The sequence below is a fragment of the Taudactylus pleione genome, unplaced genomic scaffold (genome assembly GCF_031769625.1).
Source record: "Taudactylus pleione unplaced genomic scaffold, aTauple2 ptg000122l, whole genome shotgun sequence".
In the NCBI taxonomy this organism is placed as follows: domain Eukaryota; kingdom Metazoa; phylum Chordata; class Amphibia; order Anura; family Myobatrachidae; genus Taudactylus; species Taudactylus pleione.
In genome coordinates this window covers 4,912,029-4,930,261 of record NW_028284524.1, presented here as the reverse complement: position 1 = coordinate 4,930,261, position 18,233 = coordinate 4,912,029, and the positions used below count along the sequence as shown (strand labels likewise).

Below are 18,233 nucleotides of genomic sequence, written 5' to 3'. Positions count from 1 at the left end.
TTCAAACGTAACTGCTGGTATGTTTGCTGGACTTATTTATACACCTCCATTGCCTTTACTTCTACAAATAAGCTGCGATGTCTCAACCTGTACTCGTTTGTACTTGTACCCATTTACCCATTGTGTATTAACTGTGTGACTTATTGCTTTTCAGAGTGTCACTTATTTCTAGTACTGATATTTACACTGTTCTTTGTTTATCCAGGTGGGAGAAATCACCAAGATCATGAGAGCGTACATTAACATGATTGTAAAGAAACGCTGCAGTGTGAAGTCTGTAACCAGCCAGGACAGTCAGTTCAGCAGCTGGGCCAGGTGACTACCATACGTCATCTAGTGTTGGGAATCCAGGACAAACACTCCAGTTACTTTGGTGTGGTGTTTATTCGATGATACGTTTAACATGCACAGTAGGCAAACTGTGGGATAACTTGATATGTGGACAATGAAGATAAGAAGTCGGATTCTTTCTGCTATTAAAGAACTATTTTGTACCTTGTGTCTCAATAACTTGCATAGGAAATAATCAGCTATAACACCTTTGCACAACAGACTGCAAGCAATGTTTCATCAATGTACCTCCTCTAACCTTTATTTTTTATTCTTTTTGGAGAAACCGTATGAAAAACATCTTTTCTACAAATATTTGTCTTCCTGCTGAAGATATGACTTCTACTGTCACCCCGAGTTTGGCCATTTGAATCCTTCTCAGGGCTTTTAATTTATGCTGGGAGTATATTTCACATTGCTGCGCATGATGTATATTTATTGTGGATAAGCCTACAGTAGGTGGCCTTTTCTTTGCGTAGAATCAACAGTAGTAGTCGGCTCTTCCCGTGGGTGGATAATTCCCTCAAGGGTACAAAGATGTTTTATGGGCAAAACCTTTTCCTGCTCCATCCATTTATTTAATACAAGATTTTTAATTTGACGTTTTATTGTAATGTATAAAGCACATGAAGAATTATTTATTTGGTCAAAAATTTCGTCTATCTCCCATCTAGTATGGGCTCTTCCACTTTTCCTTGTACATTCAATATTATCACCCATGTATCACTGGGGCCAATGGGATCCTGCAGTAAGGCTCCTATTGTGTTAGTGGTCCAGCGTATGCGGCTGGACACAAGTCTGTCTGACATTTTAATTTCTTTCTTCCGGCCTGTAGAACTTACTGGTTCACATTTTAAACTCGAGAAACTTTAGCCAGAATATTCAGTCCCAGCTCCATTTCCTCAGAGAGTCGCTGAATTATGATCAGGGCATCATATTCTGTATCCTACAGTATAGTATTAAACATGGACTTGTTTTACCAGCAGCTACAGTTTTACAGTGCTTCCTTTAACCTCAAGGCACGTTACTTACTGCAGCCATACTTGGTGGTAGAGAGAGAGAACTGCTGCCATCACAGGAGGTAGTTTTCTTGCTGCTTTGGAGGCTATCGAGTCCTGCCCTGGGCTGCTGCAGGCAGTGGTGCCCAGAAAAGGACCTCTCTTTTGCTAGATGGTGGTATCGACTGTTACTGCATTTATGTTATATTGCTAATAAATTATTGAGTTTAAACACATTGTGATAGTTATGTGGACTGTGTTTGACTTTAATATATACAGTTTTTTTTTTTTTTTTACTTCTATTTATTATTTCATGCAGCGGTAGATGGCCATAAGCATAGTATCTTTGTTGCCCACAGCTATCCACCCGACCCATGTGCAGAATGGACCCCAGGGAGCCTGGAGCATAATACATTGTGAGAGAAGGCAGGTAGAGTGGTCTGCTTTTCTCCAGTGCGGGCAGACTTAATGGCATCTTCAGAAGGTGTTTGTATTTTACAATAGTACCCGGATCTCATTGTAAGCTATGTGTCTGGCACTTCCACTCTGCAAAGAGATCTCCTATGGCAGAAGAAAAGGTCTTTATTCCTGTTATACATAGAGCCCTATTTCTCTATGATGCACACTCCAGACTACAGATAGATTGTTTATGGCATATGAAGCAATGATCTGCCGCTCAGTGAACAGTAACCCTCTCCTCCTTAATACTTTTCACTGACGTGAAACGCTGATATTAAAGCCGGGGGCTGGCACTGGACATTTTTAGCATTGTACAGTACTGGACCCTGCTAACATGCTAAACAGTCTAATTAACCTGCTATTCGCCAGAACCACAAAGTCTGGGAAATGAAAATAAACACCCCAGGCTCTGGATATAGAAGAGTCTTGTTTTGTTTTTTTATTCAAAGCCTATACTTGATAAAAGATATGACAGGACCTATATAATGATTATAATTGGAGAGTTGAGGCGCCATGGTTGGCCTATCATCTTATTGCTCCTCCCTCGTTTGTAATAAAATGTTAATGTTGATAATTCAGCTGTCTTTGGCAGTAGCTACTAATTTTCTTCATGGTACCAGTATTGGCTGCTGATCAGGTCCGATGGATTTGGTTTGCTGACCAGAAGGTGTTTGCTTGTAGCTCAAGATAACAGTTAGAGGAGCTCTAAAAATGAGTACATAGTTAATGTGGGATAAATTCAGAAATTGTGGCTATTTGTTGCCAGGGAGCAGTCTTTGAAAATAGTCGTACCAGAGACTCCTAACAGCATGGAATTTATCCACGCTATCATGGAGAAATGCTGTGATCTATTCCATGGAGGCTGTTTCCAGCCTGCAGTGAGTAACAATTTGGCTGCATTAAATATATGGCTACAAAGTTTATTCAAAGGTTTAGTGGCTCCTGTTATTGGTTTACATAATAAAATAAATAAAGGGTCGTTGGTAAGAGAGATACCAGTCACCCTGCTATCAAAAGAAAGAGCTTAATTCTAATAAGGTACAAATAGAGGGCAGTCCCACCAGATATGTATGAATGTACCTGCCCACATTGTCTCCAGCAAAGGTCTGAGAATGATGAGAAAATACAATGTCATTTTTCTGGGACCATATGCCAGCAAGTATAAACTTTATATGACTTTCCCCTAAAGTTGGTATTGATAGAGGACCTAGATATCTGTGGCCTGATGCTTAACCAAACTTTCTCTTCAAGAGTTCCCCCTGAATCTTGTTCCCAAGCTTGCACGTAGGGTTCTCAGAACTAAGTAGGTGGGGAGAACAAAAGAGTACAAGAATGAAATCCGCTCTCCTATGGTCTGGGTCAAAAATACACATACGTTCAAAAGGTGTAGGCTTCCTAAATGTGCTGGTTTTGCTTAAATATGTATAAAACTGGAGATTTGCAAGTATTCAAATTGATACGTAGGCTATATAAACCCATATTTCTTCACTACAAATCTTAAAATGCATAAAAACTCGATGGGATGGGCACTCCCCAAATCCAAAGAATTACCAGTCCCTAAACATTATGACCCACAAATAACGCAATATAAACAAGCAAAACACAGCTTTTTGGTGAGAAATTATCTCAATAAAAGTCCAAAAAGACTGAATTGCCCGTCAATATATTAGTCTTCTAAATGTTAATTTGTCTAGTCCTAAATCATTACAATTAAACAATGTAGTCCCCTGTCAATACTTTCATTCAATGTAATGTCATACACAACTCTCATGCACACTTATTATAAAATCTGATGCTATAATTTGCTATTTCCCGGTTACCAAGGGGGAACAGGAACAACAAAAGGTGCATACTATACATAGACCAGGCTTTATCAAACAGGCTCAGGGCAAGCTGACACCAAAGGGGAGGATGGGATTTGTAGTTCCGCAAAATGAGGAGAGTATTAGATTGCTTGCACTTGCACTAGAAATAGCATTTTATTGACTAGAATAGGCCCGTGTTCCCTCATTACCTAGAACATGCATGTTGTGACTGATCTGTGAGCTACTGAATAAAAAAAGCGAAGTGCAAAGAACTGGACTTTTGGTTATTCTCAAATGAAAAGTAATTATAATACAGGTATTTTAAAGGCACCATAAAGTGTCTGCTACATGGTACAGGGGCTCTGAATCAGGGCCGTCCCTCTTACTTTTTGGAGCGGACTCCTGGCGGGTTGCATAGCTGTGGGTGACCACCCAGAGCTATAGCGAGCGGCCAAAATGATGGTCGCGATGGTCAAGACCATCGCAACCATCGGGCTTGCGACGAGACCCATGCGGTAGGGTCTCGGTGCCCAAGCTCTGGAGTGCTTTTGGCTCTATCAGAGCCAAAAGCACTCCCACTGACATCATTAGTGATGTCAGTGGGGCCGGCCCCAGACGGTAGGCGTTCCCATGGAACGCCTCCGTCTGGGCAGCCACGCCCCTGGCACGCCCACCAAAGGGGTCGTGCTGTCAATCACCATCGACAGGACGCCCCCTTTGGTGCGAGACCCATAACGACGGCTTGGCCGTCGTTATTAGGATCTCGCGCATGCGCATGACGGAGCCGCCTCCGTCGTGCGCATGCGCACTTGGGCAACATCGACCCGCTTGCGAGCGCTCAGCGCTCGCAAGCGGGTCGGAATCAGGCCCAGGGACTACACAAAGAACAGTGTAACTTGACATATAAGTACAGTGAGGGGTAAATTTACTAAAGGTTGATTTTAGTTCGATTTAAAATCAATCAACATCGATGGGCTTTTAGAATGCAAAATCTGCACATTTATAATGTTTTAACTTCAATTGGAAATGTGGCCTAGTCACCAGGACAATAAACATGCATAATGATTGCAGGGGGAAAGGCGAACTTGCACTTACTACCAACTATTCATGAGTTCTAATGTATGCTCATTAGTTTATTATACTTTAATGCACTTTTTTCAGTTTCCGTAATTTAAACTGTATTTAATTATCTGCCTGTAATACAGAACTTCTTTAGCACTTTACTAAACACTCAGCATTTTTTACAATACACATTTCATGGCCATAATTAAAGGAGGACAGGCAATTGCGACATAGAAATGCCTTCCAAATTGTACCCTCAGGGTGACAGGTTGCTGATTTAAGACTTCTCCAATGGCTTGCCTCCAAGAAGTTCTCATTATGGATGGCCGTTGGGCTTATCACCGCTCCATTCTTAAAATGATGATTGCTTTCTTTAGGCTCTTTGTAATGCATGCCGTTTTTAGCAGTATGTAGCACATATGCCTTCTTAGTGATGTGTTCTTACTTACAACCTCCATGGTGTATTAGTTAACAAGTCACTCTGTTCCCCACAAACATTACGTACCTGTCTACACTTCATGTAGCTGCCAATTAAAGATCTGTTTGGGACACTAGTTTGCTCTGTCAGGATCTCAGTTTTGACTGAATCCCTCTGATTTAAGGGTTATAGCATATACCTATACCCCAATAGGATAACGAGAATTGCTGTCACCACCTGCTTTACAGGGGTCATTTACTTTTGTTTGGTTTACTGGCATACCTTCCGCCTGATTACATTTTGGCATGACAATTCCGAATGACGGATCTTGAAACAGGTGAAGCGTATATATATGAAAATATTTCCAAAAGGTACAGGAGAACTTCAGTTATGAACATCCACAAGTGACATATTACAATCCTGTATTTCAAGGAGTCCTCAGGCTCCAAGACAATGGCTGAGATATCACAATACAGGAAATACCAATGTTTAAAAACTCTGCTCCCAAGTTAGCCAGCATTAGGCACTACTGTGCCACACTGGAAAGCTTACCTACTTAAGATAAAGAAGCATTTGTCACTGGGCCACACTATCGCAAGGCCCAAGCCTTGGCACTTAGGATCTACCCTAATGGTGGCTCCCAGCTAGGGTTGTCCCATGGTTTCCATCGATCACAGCATCGTTATTTGTCATTGGTGGAAAACCATTGATGGTTTGAACCATAGTAAGAACAAGGGATCTGGTCAGACTGCCTGGCGTTAAGTGGAATGCTTTTTTTTTTTTTTTTTTTTTACTGCTAACATTGAGGCAGGCTTGGTGCATGGTGGAGAGGGGTACAATTTGCTGCATAACTCTGGGCCGGAAAAGCTGAGTGCCGGGCAAAATGTGCCCCCATATGTCCAGCACTTGAGGCGGTGTGTGTGAGGGGGTTTGCATTGGAGGGAACACCTTCTGCTTTTTGTTAGCAGGTAGGGGTGCCCTGTGCACACAGCAAGCCTTCCCTGAGGTCTAACATAATGATAGCCAATTAAACAATTTATGGCAAATACAGTTGTTTTAATAACAGAGAATAACCTTCTTATCTCAACCTTCTGTCTGAATTTAGCATGCCACGCCCAAACACCTGCAGTCTGTCAAATTGCATCTAAAGCAGCACTATATCCGGCCTCGCAAGCAGTGGACGCAGCAGCAATGCGAAAATATGGTAATGCTGCAAGAGGTATCTGAAGAAAATAGTCGCTTCCTGCCTATATTGCAGATCCGAGTGCTGTGTTCAAAGATGCAGCATCAGATCACTGCCATTGCCCATCTGAGTAAGCCTAAGCTTTCCCAGAATGGCCCCTGGAACTCCTTTGCAGAGGGCAGGAGATCTGCATCAGAAAAGGTTGACCCTGAACTCTGCCCGCCTACAAAATGGAGACGACACGCCCTATTTTGTAAAAGGGCACCGTCATTTAAGCTGCAGCTTGGGGGGCTCTGCCTGCGCAGAATACTTTCTGCACATGTGCGGTCTACCCGCCATCATAGTTGTACGCAAACCTGATGGTTTGTGTACAACTATGAATTAAGCAGTTAGTCACCCAATACCTGTCCCCTTCATATACCAAAAACTGACAATGTATATGTGAAAGCACTCTAAGACGACTATATATATATATATATATATATATATATATATATAATGTAGCAGGACACCTTAGTCAACAAAATGACATAAAGTTGCTGGCATGTAAAAGGGTAAGTATGGATGAATTGGAGGGGGGTGCCCAAAACTGGTACCGTGCCTTGAACCCCATTGGATCTTAATCCAGGTCTATTCCTGCTGCAGGAGTGCAGGTAGGACCACGCAAGATGTAAAGGATAAGAGTCTTTATATATTTTCAGCAAGCATCATAAATCAGCAATGACATCAGCATCTATCGTAGCAGCGGCAGCATGCTGTTTGGGCTTCAAAATGTAATACCTGATCATCTCATTACATCAGTTGCCTTATATAGCATAGCTCATTACAATATTCATAAGTATACAGCATCACAAGGAAATAGTCTTTCTAGATCTACACATGAGAATTTAAAGTGACATTCCCTAATTTTCATTGCTCCTATGCAAATGTCCACGGTTGCAACTCAATGTCCATAGGTTCAGAGCCTCTTGGATTCCGAGACATATCCCATACACCACACAGGGCAGTCTTCCAACGAACATTGGGCCTCATTCAGACCCACTCGCAAGCGGCTGTCCGCTCGCAAGTGGGTCGATGGTGTGCACTGCGCATGCGCACGACGGAGGGAGCTCCGTCGTGCGCATGCGCCAGACGCGACTAGCGAAGGACTTTCCTTCGCTCGTTGTGTCTGATCAAAGGGGGCGTGCTGTCGATGTTGATTGACAGCACGCCCCCTTTGGTGGGCGTGCCTGCCAGACGGAGGCGTTCCCAAGGGAACGCCTACCATCAGAAGCCGGCCCCACTGACATCACTAGTGATGTCAGTGGGAGTGATTTTGGCTCTGATAGAGCCAAAATCACTCCAGGGCTTGTGGTCGAAAACCCCGACCACAGGCTTCTGGTCGCACTGGCGATGGTCAAGACCATCGCGACCATCATCCTGCACGCTCGTATGAGCTGTGGGTGGTGACCCACAGCTATACGAGCGTCCAGGAGGACGCTCCATTTTTATGGAGGACGGCCCTCATTCAGAGCGAACGCTCTGCTCAGAGCGTCCGGCTCTGAATGAGGGCCATTGTGCCAACTTTTCCTGAATCCCTTTCATGGTATCAGAGACTGTCGTCGGCTAGTAGCAGATGCATGTCTTTATCTATGGCCCGCTATCTGCTGGAAGCATCGGAGTGCCTGTAGATTGCACTCAGCAAAACCTTAAAACCCTGTCTGACCTTACATTACAGTCCTGTCAGCCATCTTAAAGAGAACAATTGGAAATAATATAATATTTAATACTCCTTGGAATAAAGATCAGATCTTTTTATACAGATGCTACTGCTATTTCCCCTTTTACCTTCATTAATCACACAAGCCTTGTATTACTTCTTAATTTAATAAGTGCTTTATAGATCAAATACCATAAGTCTGCATTGTATCTTTATCTACTCATGGAATCTGGTAAACAAGTTTTATGTAAGACTGTCAATAAGTTATGTAACTGACATTCGGCCATTTTGTAAGATTGAAAACACATTTATTTCGATAAGGTGCATTTTCTATATGCAACCAGTTATCAACCTCTAACTACTTATTTCTAATTTAAATATGTATATTCTTATTGCACATTAATACTTTATTTATGCAGAACTCTTTCTAATAGATGAAATTCACTTATGATTATTATTACATGATTATAATAATTTACCTCACACAAATGCCTTCTATCGCTAAACTAAGGGAAATTATATTTCAGTTTTAACAATATCGCGTGCACATCGGCCAGTGTGTACCGATGATATGTCAGCACAGCCGATAGCAGATATATCTGATCATCATGCTGTGTGTACGAGAGGTCAGACTTCCGCCCGTACACTTGCAGAGGTTGCTGGGGAGGGGGGTGCGACGCAACCCCCGGCCAGCGGGACTGCAGTGATGGTTGTTCAGTGTACAGGTGTTGTGGCATGGAAGAGTGATGTACACATTAGCAGACAGCCCAGTTGCTTAACCAATAGGATGGTTTATTGAAAGATATGTGATGTACAGCTGTACTCACTGTGATACACTGGTCTGGATGGAGCGGAGAGTGGTGTGATACAGCTCACCAGTTGGTGACAGTTTATAACTTGCAGGTAGCTGTGCAGGATGCTGGTAATGCGGGTAAAACGCCGAGTCTCTCAGAGCTAAGTGGGAGACGTCCATCAGTGTGTCTTCAACAAGAAAAATAATTTTTTTCGGCAGAGTTCAGACTTACAGCTTCACCTTTTAGTAGATGGTTTCTTTTTTGACAGGGACATGCGGCCAGGCTAGACGGGAGGCAGAGTTCCCCTGTCATACTCCTGAGATTTGATATAAAAATAATTAGAGTAATACAAAGAAGATATTTATAACTTATAAACATTAACATTCACCAGCTTTGTGGAGCTCCCTGGGACTGGAGGGAGACAAGAGATGAGGCAGCAACAGCTCAGTTTCACTTCTGTATAGTCAGAAACTGCTTGCAGAGCTGGGGGTGGGGCTACACCATGGGCAGTAAACTACACAGAAAGAGAGCTAATAGAGGCATGCCCCTGAGTATGGGGGGGTGTGCCTTGAGCACTGATGGACACTTTGGATGTGTCATGTGAGCGGTGAGTGTACTGCAGTGTTTAGAGATTGGAGCTCAGCAGCAAGAGAAGACAGTGATGCAGTTGATGCAGGTAGGAGAATAAATGGACACTGAAGCCTAGTGTAGTGAGGGGAGAGTTACAGTGAGTAGGGGGTGAGACAGGCTCCCAGCACTCAGACTCAGCTCCATGTGTGCCTCCCCAGCCATTAACCTCACCGCAAGTCACTGCTTTTGGGATACTATTTTGTGAGAGTCAATGGCCACCTATGACATAGTGTAAAAGAAACCAAGCTTGTCATTCTGTATTAATGTGGGGGGAACTGGTCCATATGCCTTAAATAAGTATTTAAGAAAGTGTGATATTTACTGATGCAATTATGTTTTTCCCTTCTGTGATTATCTTGGTCTTATTTCCGATTTGATTTACAAACTCCCCTATTCCTGAAGCGAGGCCACAAATGATAATGGTGGAAATCCCAACGCATACAGGTAAGTATTGTAACCCTTCTCCTAACCCTAACCCACCTTTCCCACAGCTTAACCCTAACTGTCCCCTCCTGCAACCTAACCCTAACCCTTCCCCTAGTGTAATACACTCAATTACGGTGATGTGTTGAGGAATTGTGCTATGTAGAGCTTTCTTACCACTTCTCTGTTTCTGGATGGTCCAGCTGCCGCCAGAAGGTAAGTATTAAATAAAGGCGGTTGTATTGCACACAAATTGAATTTATTTCAAAAAGAGAATATGCAGATATAGACAAGTGCAATTTAGCAACTTTACATTTAAAACATTTACAACATTACATTAACATAAAATTGACACTCAAGAATGGAATACACTCTGGTCCGGGTTGTATTTATTAATTCTGGAACACAGGATACTCGACCCACCTAAGGGAGTAATGAGTTATACACAACTGAGCATGCAATATCACATTCCTGTGCAATGGTTAGTCCTAAACCACACTAATAAGTTTGTTCAGGTGCACCCGACTAAGATAAAGGTATTTATTTTAGTTCAACGTTGCCCGGGTTGGTGATTAATTTAATGAGAAAGGGAATTATGTAATCCTCGTTTGCTACAAAGTCATGCACTGCTGTTTATTTTGTGCACTATCCCTACCCTTAAGAGACACTTAAGTTAGTGATGTGGTCTCTTCTGTAAGAAGAATTCTGCACTATCACAGTCAGTTTATACTTTGAAGCTCTGTTTGATGAAACCTGGGTAGCTACAATGTAATCCAGTCTGCCTATCCATGAGAGAACAATAAAACAGCCGTTTAGTGACAGTAATGGTGATCTAACACTTTCTCTTCAAACTCAACTGCGTGTAACTGAGGAGTAATTGCAGCGTTTAATCCTGGCTACACTCTCTGTGTCCGGATTGATGGTATGGATGCTGGCTTCCTATTATATGCACTGTCTTTCACAATTTCCCTCAGCTGGTTATGTAGCAATGTGAACTGTATGTCCTTGTTACAAGAGGGAGGGGGGGAACTGTCACTGTAATAAGCGCTGCCTCCTGCGATATCTAAAATAGTTTATCCTGAAGAAGAGAGGTCTGTCCCTGTGACTAGAGTCTCTGACTTGATTTTGACTCACTTTCTTGGAGGTCTAAAATGTCTCAAAGTCAGTGGGGACTTAGGCTGTTTATAACCTATCAGTCCTGCGGTTACAGATGCTGTTTTACTGAGATGGGGGGCGTATTCTGGCTGCCTGAGGGTGTATTAGGGGTGTATTAGGGGTGGTAAATGGTACTCACTGCTCCTCCTTTTATTATGCACTCCCCGTCCGGCTCTCCACTGCCTCCGGCTGTCACTGCAGTACAGTCTCCTTCTCCGCAGCAGCTCCTCCCGGCTGGCACTCAATATGCAGGGGGGAAGGATGCAGGGCGGCTCTATCACTAGACCGCTCCCTCCTAGCGACGCCTCTGCAGCAGCCTCTCCGCTCCCTGACTGTCCGTCAAAACCAGCAGGGACAACCCTGGAGGCGGCGCCCGGCTGACGCGACCTCCCCCGGCAAGGGCTCCTGGCTGATTGGCAGCTCCGGTCACGCTACCGCTCCACGAAGCTTGTGGGACCACTTCACAAGCTCCGGTAAGTCCCGCTTTCTCCTCCTTCACGTGGGTAAGCGCAGTGGCGACACTCACACTGGCTTACCTCAGACATGGACTACCCAGCAGTCCCCGCGGGTGGCTCTTTTTATGTACTAGCGGTCGCGTGCGGGTCAGCTTCCCGCTCACCGCTCGCGCCGCTTTCTCTCACTGATCCCCTATATAAGTCTAAGGGGGGGAAGAACTCCCCTTCATAGTGACTGGGCTGTCCCACCGTGCCCACCGGCCCCACCAACGTCCAGAGTGGCCAGCAGGTCCCATTGTCTCCCCATGGGGGGTAGGTCATAAGCAGATAGACTTGACATTTAACGTGTGGCTGTGTAAACACATGAGCAAATAAACTGGCATCTCCCCTTCATAAAAACAATTCAAATACATTAACCTGCATCTCTGACTGTTCAACATGGGGTATTTACGTAAACTGTTATGGAACCATACGATACATGCCTCTTCCCCAGTGTACACATAGAACTACAAATGGCACTATTAAATAAAGAAAATTGGCATTTGACTATAACATAAGAACAATGTAAATACATTAACATAACTGTACCCTCTAGGGGTATCACATTTCCCCCCGCTAGAATGATGCATGTCCTCGTGCATCTGCTTCTGTCTGTAACACAGTTAGCCAAACATTTTCATAGTTTCTTTTGCAACAACTGTTGCAACTATAACTCTTAACTTAAAAATTTTTTTTTTTACACATGTAACAGTTTTACTGGGTTATTATCGTTCATAGTTCCAATAGTCAATAACTGTTCTTATTGCCGGTATCGGATGGGAAGTATTCCCTTGGTAATTCTGGTAGACCTTCTGAGTTCAGGAACTCCTAACATGTCTTCGTAAACTATTTCAGGTTGGTCACTTTCTCCTGATTCCCCTTCTACGGGGTTTAGACGACCATGAACTACCGGCCAGTACATGCTCATCATCAGTTTCAGGGTATCACCTGGCTGTGATTCAGCTTCATTTCCTAGAACAGGTGACATCTTTTCATGTTTAGTTTCGGATTCTCCTTCCCAGCCTTGGTACAGTTTTAGCTGATCACGATGAACTAATTTTTCCAGGGACCCATTCTCTTGTCTAATTTTATTGGTCGGAATATCGGCATTGGGGATTTCCGTGACTTTGTATAGAATGGGTTCCCATCTTGAATCCAGCTTACTGTGCCGTTGGTTGTTCTTTTTCCATACTTTGTCCCCCACTTTCAAGGGTTTAGCATGTGCTTTCAAATTGTAGTATTCCTGTTGTCGCTTCCTCTCGATTTCCATGTGTTGATTCACTAAGGCCTGTGCTGTTTTTAATCGATCTTGATGCTCTTGCACCCATTCAGTCCTGGGGTGTGCATTCGAACTGAAGGTTTCAGGTACGTTTAATTGGAGGTCAACTGGTAATTTCCCTGGTCGTCCAAAGAGCAGATAGTAAGGAGTGTATCCGGTGGTACGATGGATGGTATTGTTATATATATACATTAGTTCGGCCAATAAGGTGGGCCACTCTTGTCTTTGTAGTGTCGGGAGAGCTCGTAGCATATTAATCACTGTCCCGTTCATCCTCTCGCAAGCCCCATTCCCTTGGGGATGATAAGCGGTGGTTCGCATTTTTTTGCATCCATATAGCACACACAGCTCCTTGAACAACTGGGATCCAAAGGCTGGACCCTGATCTGTCAGGATTTTAGAGGGGTATCCGTAAGGACGGACAAAGGCTCTCCAGAAAAGTTCTGCGGTGGTTTTGGCGGATAGATCCTTGATGGGGAGAACGACTGCGAACTTGGTGTAATGATCTATCATGGTGAGGGCGTACTGGTATCCTAATCGACTTGTATCCAATTTTCCGTGATCGATAGACACCATCTCCAAGGGTTGCCGACTGGTAATGGGATGAAGAGGTGCTTTCTGGTCATAGATAGGAGGTCGGCGAGCACTGCAAATGGCGCAACTTTTACACCAATTTTCCACATCTTTCCGGAGGTTGTTCCAGTAAAATCTGGTCCGGAGATTCGCTTCGGTCTTTTGACACCCAAAATGGCCTGAGTCATCATGGTAAGCTTTTAACACCCAATTGACTTTTGATTTCGGCACCACAATTTGAGTGATCAGGGAATGAGTTTTTGGATTGGTACTTTGTCGGATAATCGTATCTCCATGAATCCCTAATTTTTCTCTTTGTCGCCACAACTGAACCAATTCCGACTCTGCTGCTTGTCTTTCTAACTTAGTCATGCCTTGTTGCGTGAGCATCATCCGTTTTAATCTCTGGAAGAGGGGATGTTCAGCTTGCCATTGTGCCCACTCATCCTCACTTTCTGTCATTTCTGGTGAACTGTCTTCTGCTGTATTTATGGTTAACGCATTTTGCTTTGAGACTCTTCCAGGTAGATTGAAGTGTGGAATTTCTATTTCTTCCCAAGGATCATCTTCTAAGAATTCGTCAGCTTCGCCAGGAATTCGCGATAAGGCATCGGCGTTAATGTTGCTGCGGCCACTTCCGATACTGGATCCGATAATTATAGTTGGCGAGACGGGAGGACCATCGTTGTTCCAAAGCTCCCAGTTTTGCAGTGGACTGATGCGCCAGGGGGTTACAGTCTGTATATGCAATGAAGGGAGTTGTGGCTAGATAGTCTCGGAATTTTTTGGTAACTGCCCATACCAGAGCCAGGAATTCCAGTTTGAAGGCACTGTAGTTTTCATCATTTCTCTCGGTCTTTCTCAAGCTTCTGCTGGCATATGCTACTACGCGTTCTCTGCCATCCTGTACCTGAGATAGTACAGCACCCAATCCTCGTTTGCTGGCATCAGTATAGAGACGGAATGGTTTGCTATAGTCCGGGTATGCCAGCAGAGGGGCCTCAGTCAAAATTCTTTTAAGTTGGTCAAATGCGGCTTGCTGCTCCATTGTCCATGAAATGATGATCTTTCTCTTGTAGTGATCTCGAGAGATCCCGCGAAGTACCTCCAGAAGTGGAGCTGCGATGTGAGCAAAGTTTTGAATGAACCTCCTATAATACCCGATGAATCCCAGAAATCGACGCACATCTTTCACCGTTCTAGGTTCGGGCCACTCCACCACGGCTTTAACCTTTTCCGGATCTGGGGACACTCCAGCTGAGCTCACGATATGACCTAAGTAGTGTACTTGAGGTTTGAGAAGGTAGCATTTGGAAGGTTTCAACTTAAGGCCGTATTTGATTAATTGTAGGAAAACCTCTTGAAGGTGTTGAAGATGGTCGGTATATGTTCGAGAAAAGATAATTATGTCGTCTAAATAGAGTAAGACAGTTTGAAAGTTCTGGTGACCAAGACAATGCTCCATCATTCTCTGAAATGTGGCGGGGGCATTACAAAGTCCGAACGGCATCCTCAGGAACTCGAACAACCCCATAGGGGTGATGAACGCTGTTTTTTCTCTGTCTTCCTCTGCCATTTGTATTTGCCAGTATCCACTGGTGAGGTCTAACGTAGAAAAATACTGGGCAGACTTTAAAGCAGTGAGAGATTCCTCGATGCGAGGGAGAGGGTAGGCGTCCTTGTGTGTTAAATTATTTAGTTTCCTATAATCAATGCAAAAACGGAGTTGGCCGTCCTTTTTGCGTACTAAGACCATCGGAGCTGCCCACGGGCTATGACTCTCTTGTATAATGCCTGAAGCTTGCATGTCATCCAACAGCTTCTGCACGGTTTGATATAGACCTGGAGCCAGTGGTCGATGGCACTCTTTCACAGGTGGATGATCTCCGGTGAGGATATGATGTTGGATCTCCGTCACCACTCCTAAATCAGTTGGACTCTGGCTGAAAGCCTCTGAATTTTCTTTAGCGAGGTTAAGAGCTCCCAGTCGATGTTCCTTAGGGGTACCATCATCCCCTATTTGAAGTTCATCCCACCACGCCTTTTCAGCTTTAGGTTTGACCTTGATAGAAGACATTAACTCCTTCTGCTGGGCATTAAAACTGAGATTAATGACATCTTGGAAAGTAGTCCACATCAGTTTAGCCATAGGTTGATTTCGGTATAACTTAACTCGGCAGTTATGAGGATTCAGAATACGTACAGGTACCCTACCATTCTTTACAGTCACGAGAGCACTTGCTACCAAGACATCGCAACTGGCGGAAATGACACTTGGTTCAATGAAAGCTTCGTAATCCTGTCCGTTGGGGCCGTGACAAGTTTTTCCCCACACGATGGTCTCTGAATTTGGCTGGAGTTTAACAGGTTTGCTATCTGTAATTCTAACTTTGCCAATAGCTCCGGGATTCTGTGACAATTTTTGATGACCTTGAATAACCTTGATAGTCTTTTGTAAAGTTTGTTGTGCGGGTAAGACTGCATGAGACATTTTCCTCTTAGTATAAAGACTAGCTCTTCTGGGCATTGCTGAAGGATGTTCATCCCTAGTATAACGGGTGCCACTTTTGCATCACTGGTTTCAGTTACCAAACAGCCTTGTCTCGCAAGTGATGTTTTTCCAATTTGTACATCGGTCTCCCAATATCCTACACAGGAGATACCTAGGCTATTACTGGCAATTAACTGTAGCCAAGACGGAGGTGGTAATAGCAGTTGTCCATCGCCCCAGTGTTGGTTGAACTTAGCAAGCTGTATAGTGGTGATTTGCGACCCGGTAACCAACATAGCTAATGTTTCTACACTGTTAATCAAAATGGGGATGGTGGGACACTGTCCTACATATTGGGGCCACCATTCTTCCGGTAGAGGATCTACTCCGCCGGCTCTCCCCGAGGTTCGGCCCCATCCTTGGGGTCTCGGAGTTTAAAGACTCCGTGCGACTACAATTCCTTGCGATATGTCCACTTCTCTCACACTTTCTACAGATAGGTCTCCCTTGAGAGTCAAATCTATCACTGGGTCTTCTCCCGTTTGTTCGAGGAGCTTCCCACCCATCGTTCCTAGTCGACCCCCAATCTGAGTTCCGTCGTGCTCGAGGGGGAGAGGTATTTCTTGACTGTTTCAACTGTCGCATTTCCTTGCGCATTTCTGATAATTCAATGGTTATTTCCGCCAATTGTCCCTTTAAGGCTTGTATAGGATCTTGAGCTGGTAGTTGGACACTTTGTCCAATAGACTCTCTTCCAGGGCTGTTTTCAGTCCTTGTTGGGTAGGATGTATCTGGGTACCCTGGCATTTCTGGAAATGCAACTCCTTGTCTCGCACTATTTCCTATCACCTTGATAGCGGCCTCTTTAAAGTCCAAAAAGGTGTAATCTTCCAGTTGCATCCTTAGCATTCTTAATTGAGTACGGACACTTTCTTTATTTGCGCCCTCAACGAATTGTGACACCAGGGTTTCGTCAGCATCCCTAATTTCCTGATTGTCAATGGCTTGGATGGCTTTTAAAGCCTCTTGGAGACTCAAGGCATAATCTCGAAGAGTTTCACCCGTCTTTTGATGTCGTCCGTAAAATTTCATTTTTAGTTCTGAAATGGTCTTGGTTTCAAAGGTGGTAGACAGTCGTTCTAATATCTGCGACACCCTTTGTCGTTCCACTCGTGGCCATGACAACACTTCTCTAAGAGCAGCTCCCTTGAGTTGGCCAATTAATATTTCTACTTGTTGCTGCTCACTCACAGGATAAAGACGGAACATGGCTTTGATCTTCTTTTTGAATTCTAGCAAGGTTGTTCCTTCTTCTCCTATGCTATCTCCACTATAGGTTGGGAGCCAAGGGGCCCCGAAATAATATGGCATCGTGATGGGCGACACCAGTGTGGATGGCATTGCTCCACTGGGTGATGCATTAGATGACGAATATTTCTGACTTGGTGAGGCAGGTAATAGTCTCCTGCCTGGAGTAGATGACGAATTCTGGGGTTCCGACATTTTTCTTTGTTTTGGCGTCATACGAACAGGACGAACAATGTAATACACTCAGTTACGGTGATGTGTTGAGGAATTGTGCTATGTAGAGCTTTCTTACCACTTCTCTGTTTCTGGATGGTCCAGCTGCCACCAGAAGGTAAGTATTAAATAAAGGCGGTTGTATTGCACACAAATTGAATTTATTTCAAAAAGAGAATATGCAGATATAGACAAGTGCAATTTAGCAACTTTACATTTAAAACATTTACAACATTACATTAACATAAAATTGACACTCAAGAATGGAATACACTCTGGTCCGGGTTGTATTTATTAATTCTGGAACACAGGATACTCGACCCACCTAAGGGAGTAATGAGTTATACACAACTGAGCATGCAATATCACATTCCTGTGCAATGGTTGGTCAGGTGCACCCGACTAAGATAAAGGTATTTATTTTAGTTCAACGTTGCCCGGGTTGGTGATTAATTTAATGAGAAAGGGAATTATGTAATCCTCGTTTGCTACAAAGTCATGCACTGCTGTTTATTTTGTGCACTATCCCTACCCTTAAGAGACACTTAAGTTAGTGATGTGGTCTCTTCTGTAAGAAGAATTCTGCACTATCACAGTCAGTTTATACTTTGAAGCTCTGTTTGATGAAACCTGGGTAGCTACAATGTAATCCAGTCTGCCTATCCATGAGAGAACAATAAAACAGCCGTTTAGTGACAGTAATGGTGATCTAACACTTTCTCTTCAAACTCAACTGCGTGTAACTGAGGAGTAATTGCAGCGTTTAATCCTGGCTACACTCTCTGTGTCCGGATTGATGGTATGGATGCTGGCTTCCTATTATATGCACTGTCTTTCACAATTTCCCTCAGCTGGTTATGTAGCAATGTGAACTGTATGTCCTTGTTACAAGAGGGAGGGGAGGAACTGTCACTGTAAT

At 43.8% G+C, this 18,233-nt stretch overlaps 2 protein-coding genes across 3 annotated transcripts in view; one reads left to right on the top strand and one right to left on the bottom strand.

Annotated features, from left to right (window-relative positions):
• The window catches only part of LOC148524015 (unconventional myosin-X-like), a 138,167-nt gene extending 136,603 nt beyond the window's left edge, over positions 1 to 1,564 (top strand). For both annotated transcript variants that reach the window (XM_088472279.1, XM_088472278.1), the window contains one exon: positions 206 to 1,564. In XM_088472279.1, coding sequence (XP_088328405.1) covers positions 206 to 319 — 114 coding nt within the window. In that variant the 3' untranslated portion in view covers positions 320 to 1,564. The remainder of the gene's footprint in view (positions 1 to 205) is intronic.
• A 14,544-nt stretch (positions 1,565 to 16,108) lies between these two features.
• Positions 16,109 to 17,296, bottom strand: LOC148524014 (uncharacterized). Its single transcript, XM_088472245.1, has one exon. The coding sequence runs from the start codon at positions 17,294 to 17,296 to the stop codon at positions 16,109 to 16,111; it is 1,188 nt and encodes a 395-aa protein (XP_088328371.1).
• Between the last annotated feature and the right edge of the window lie 937 nt (positions 17,297 to 18,233).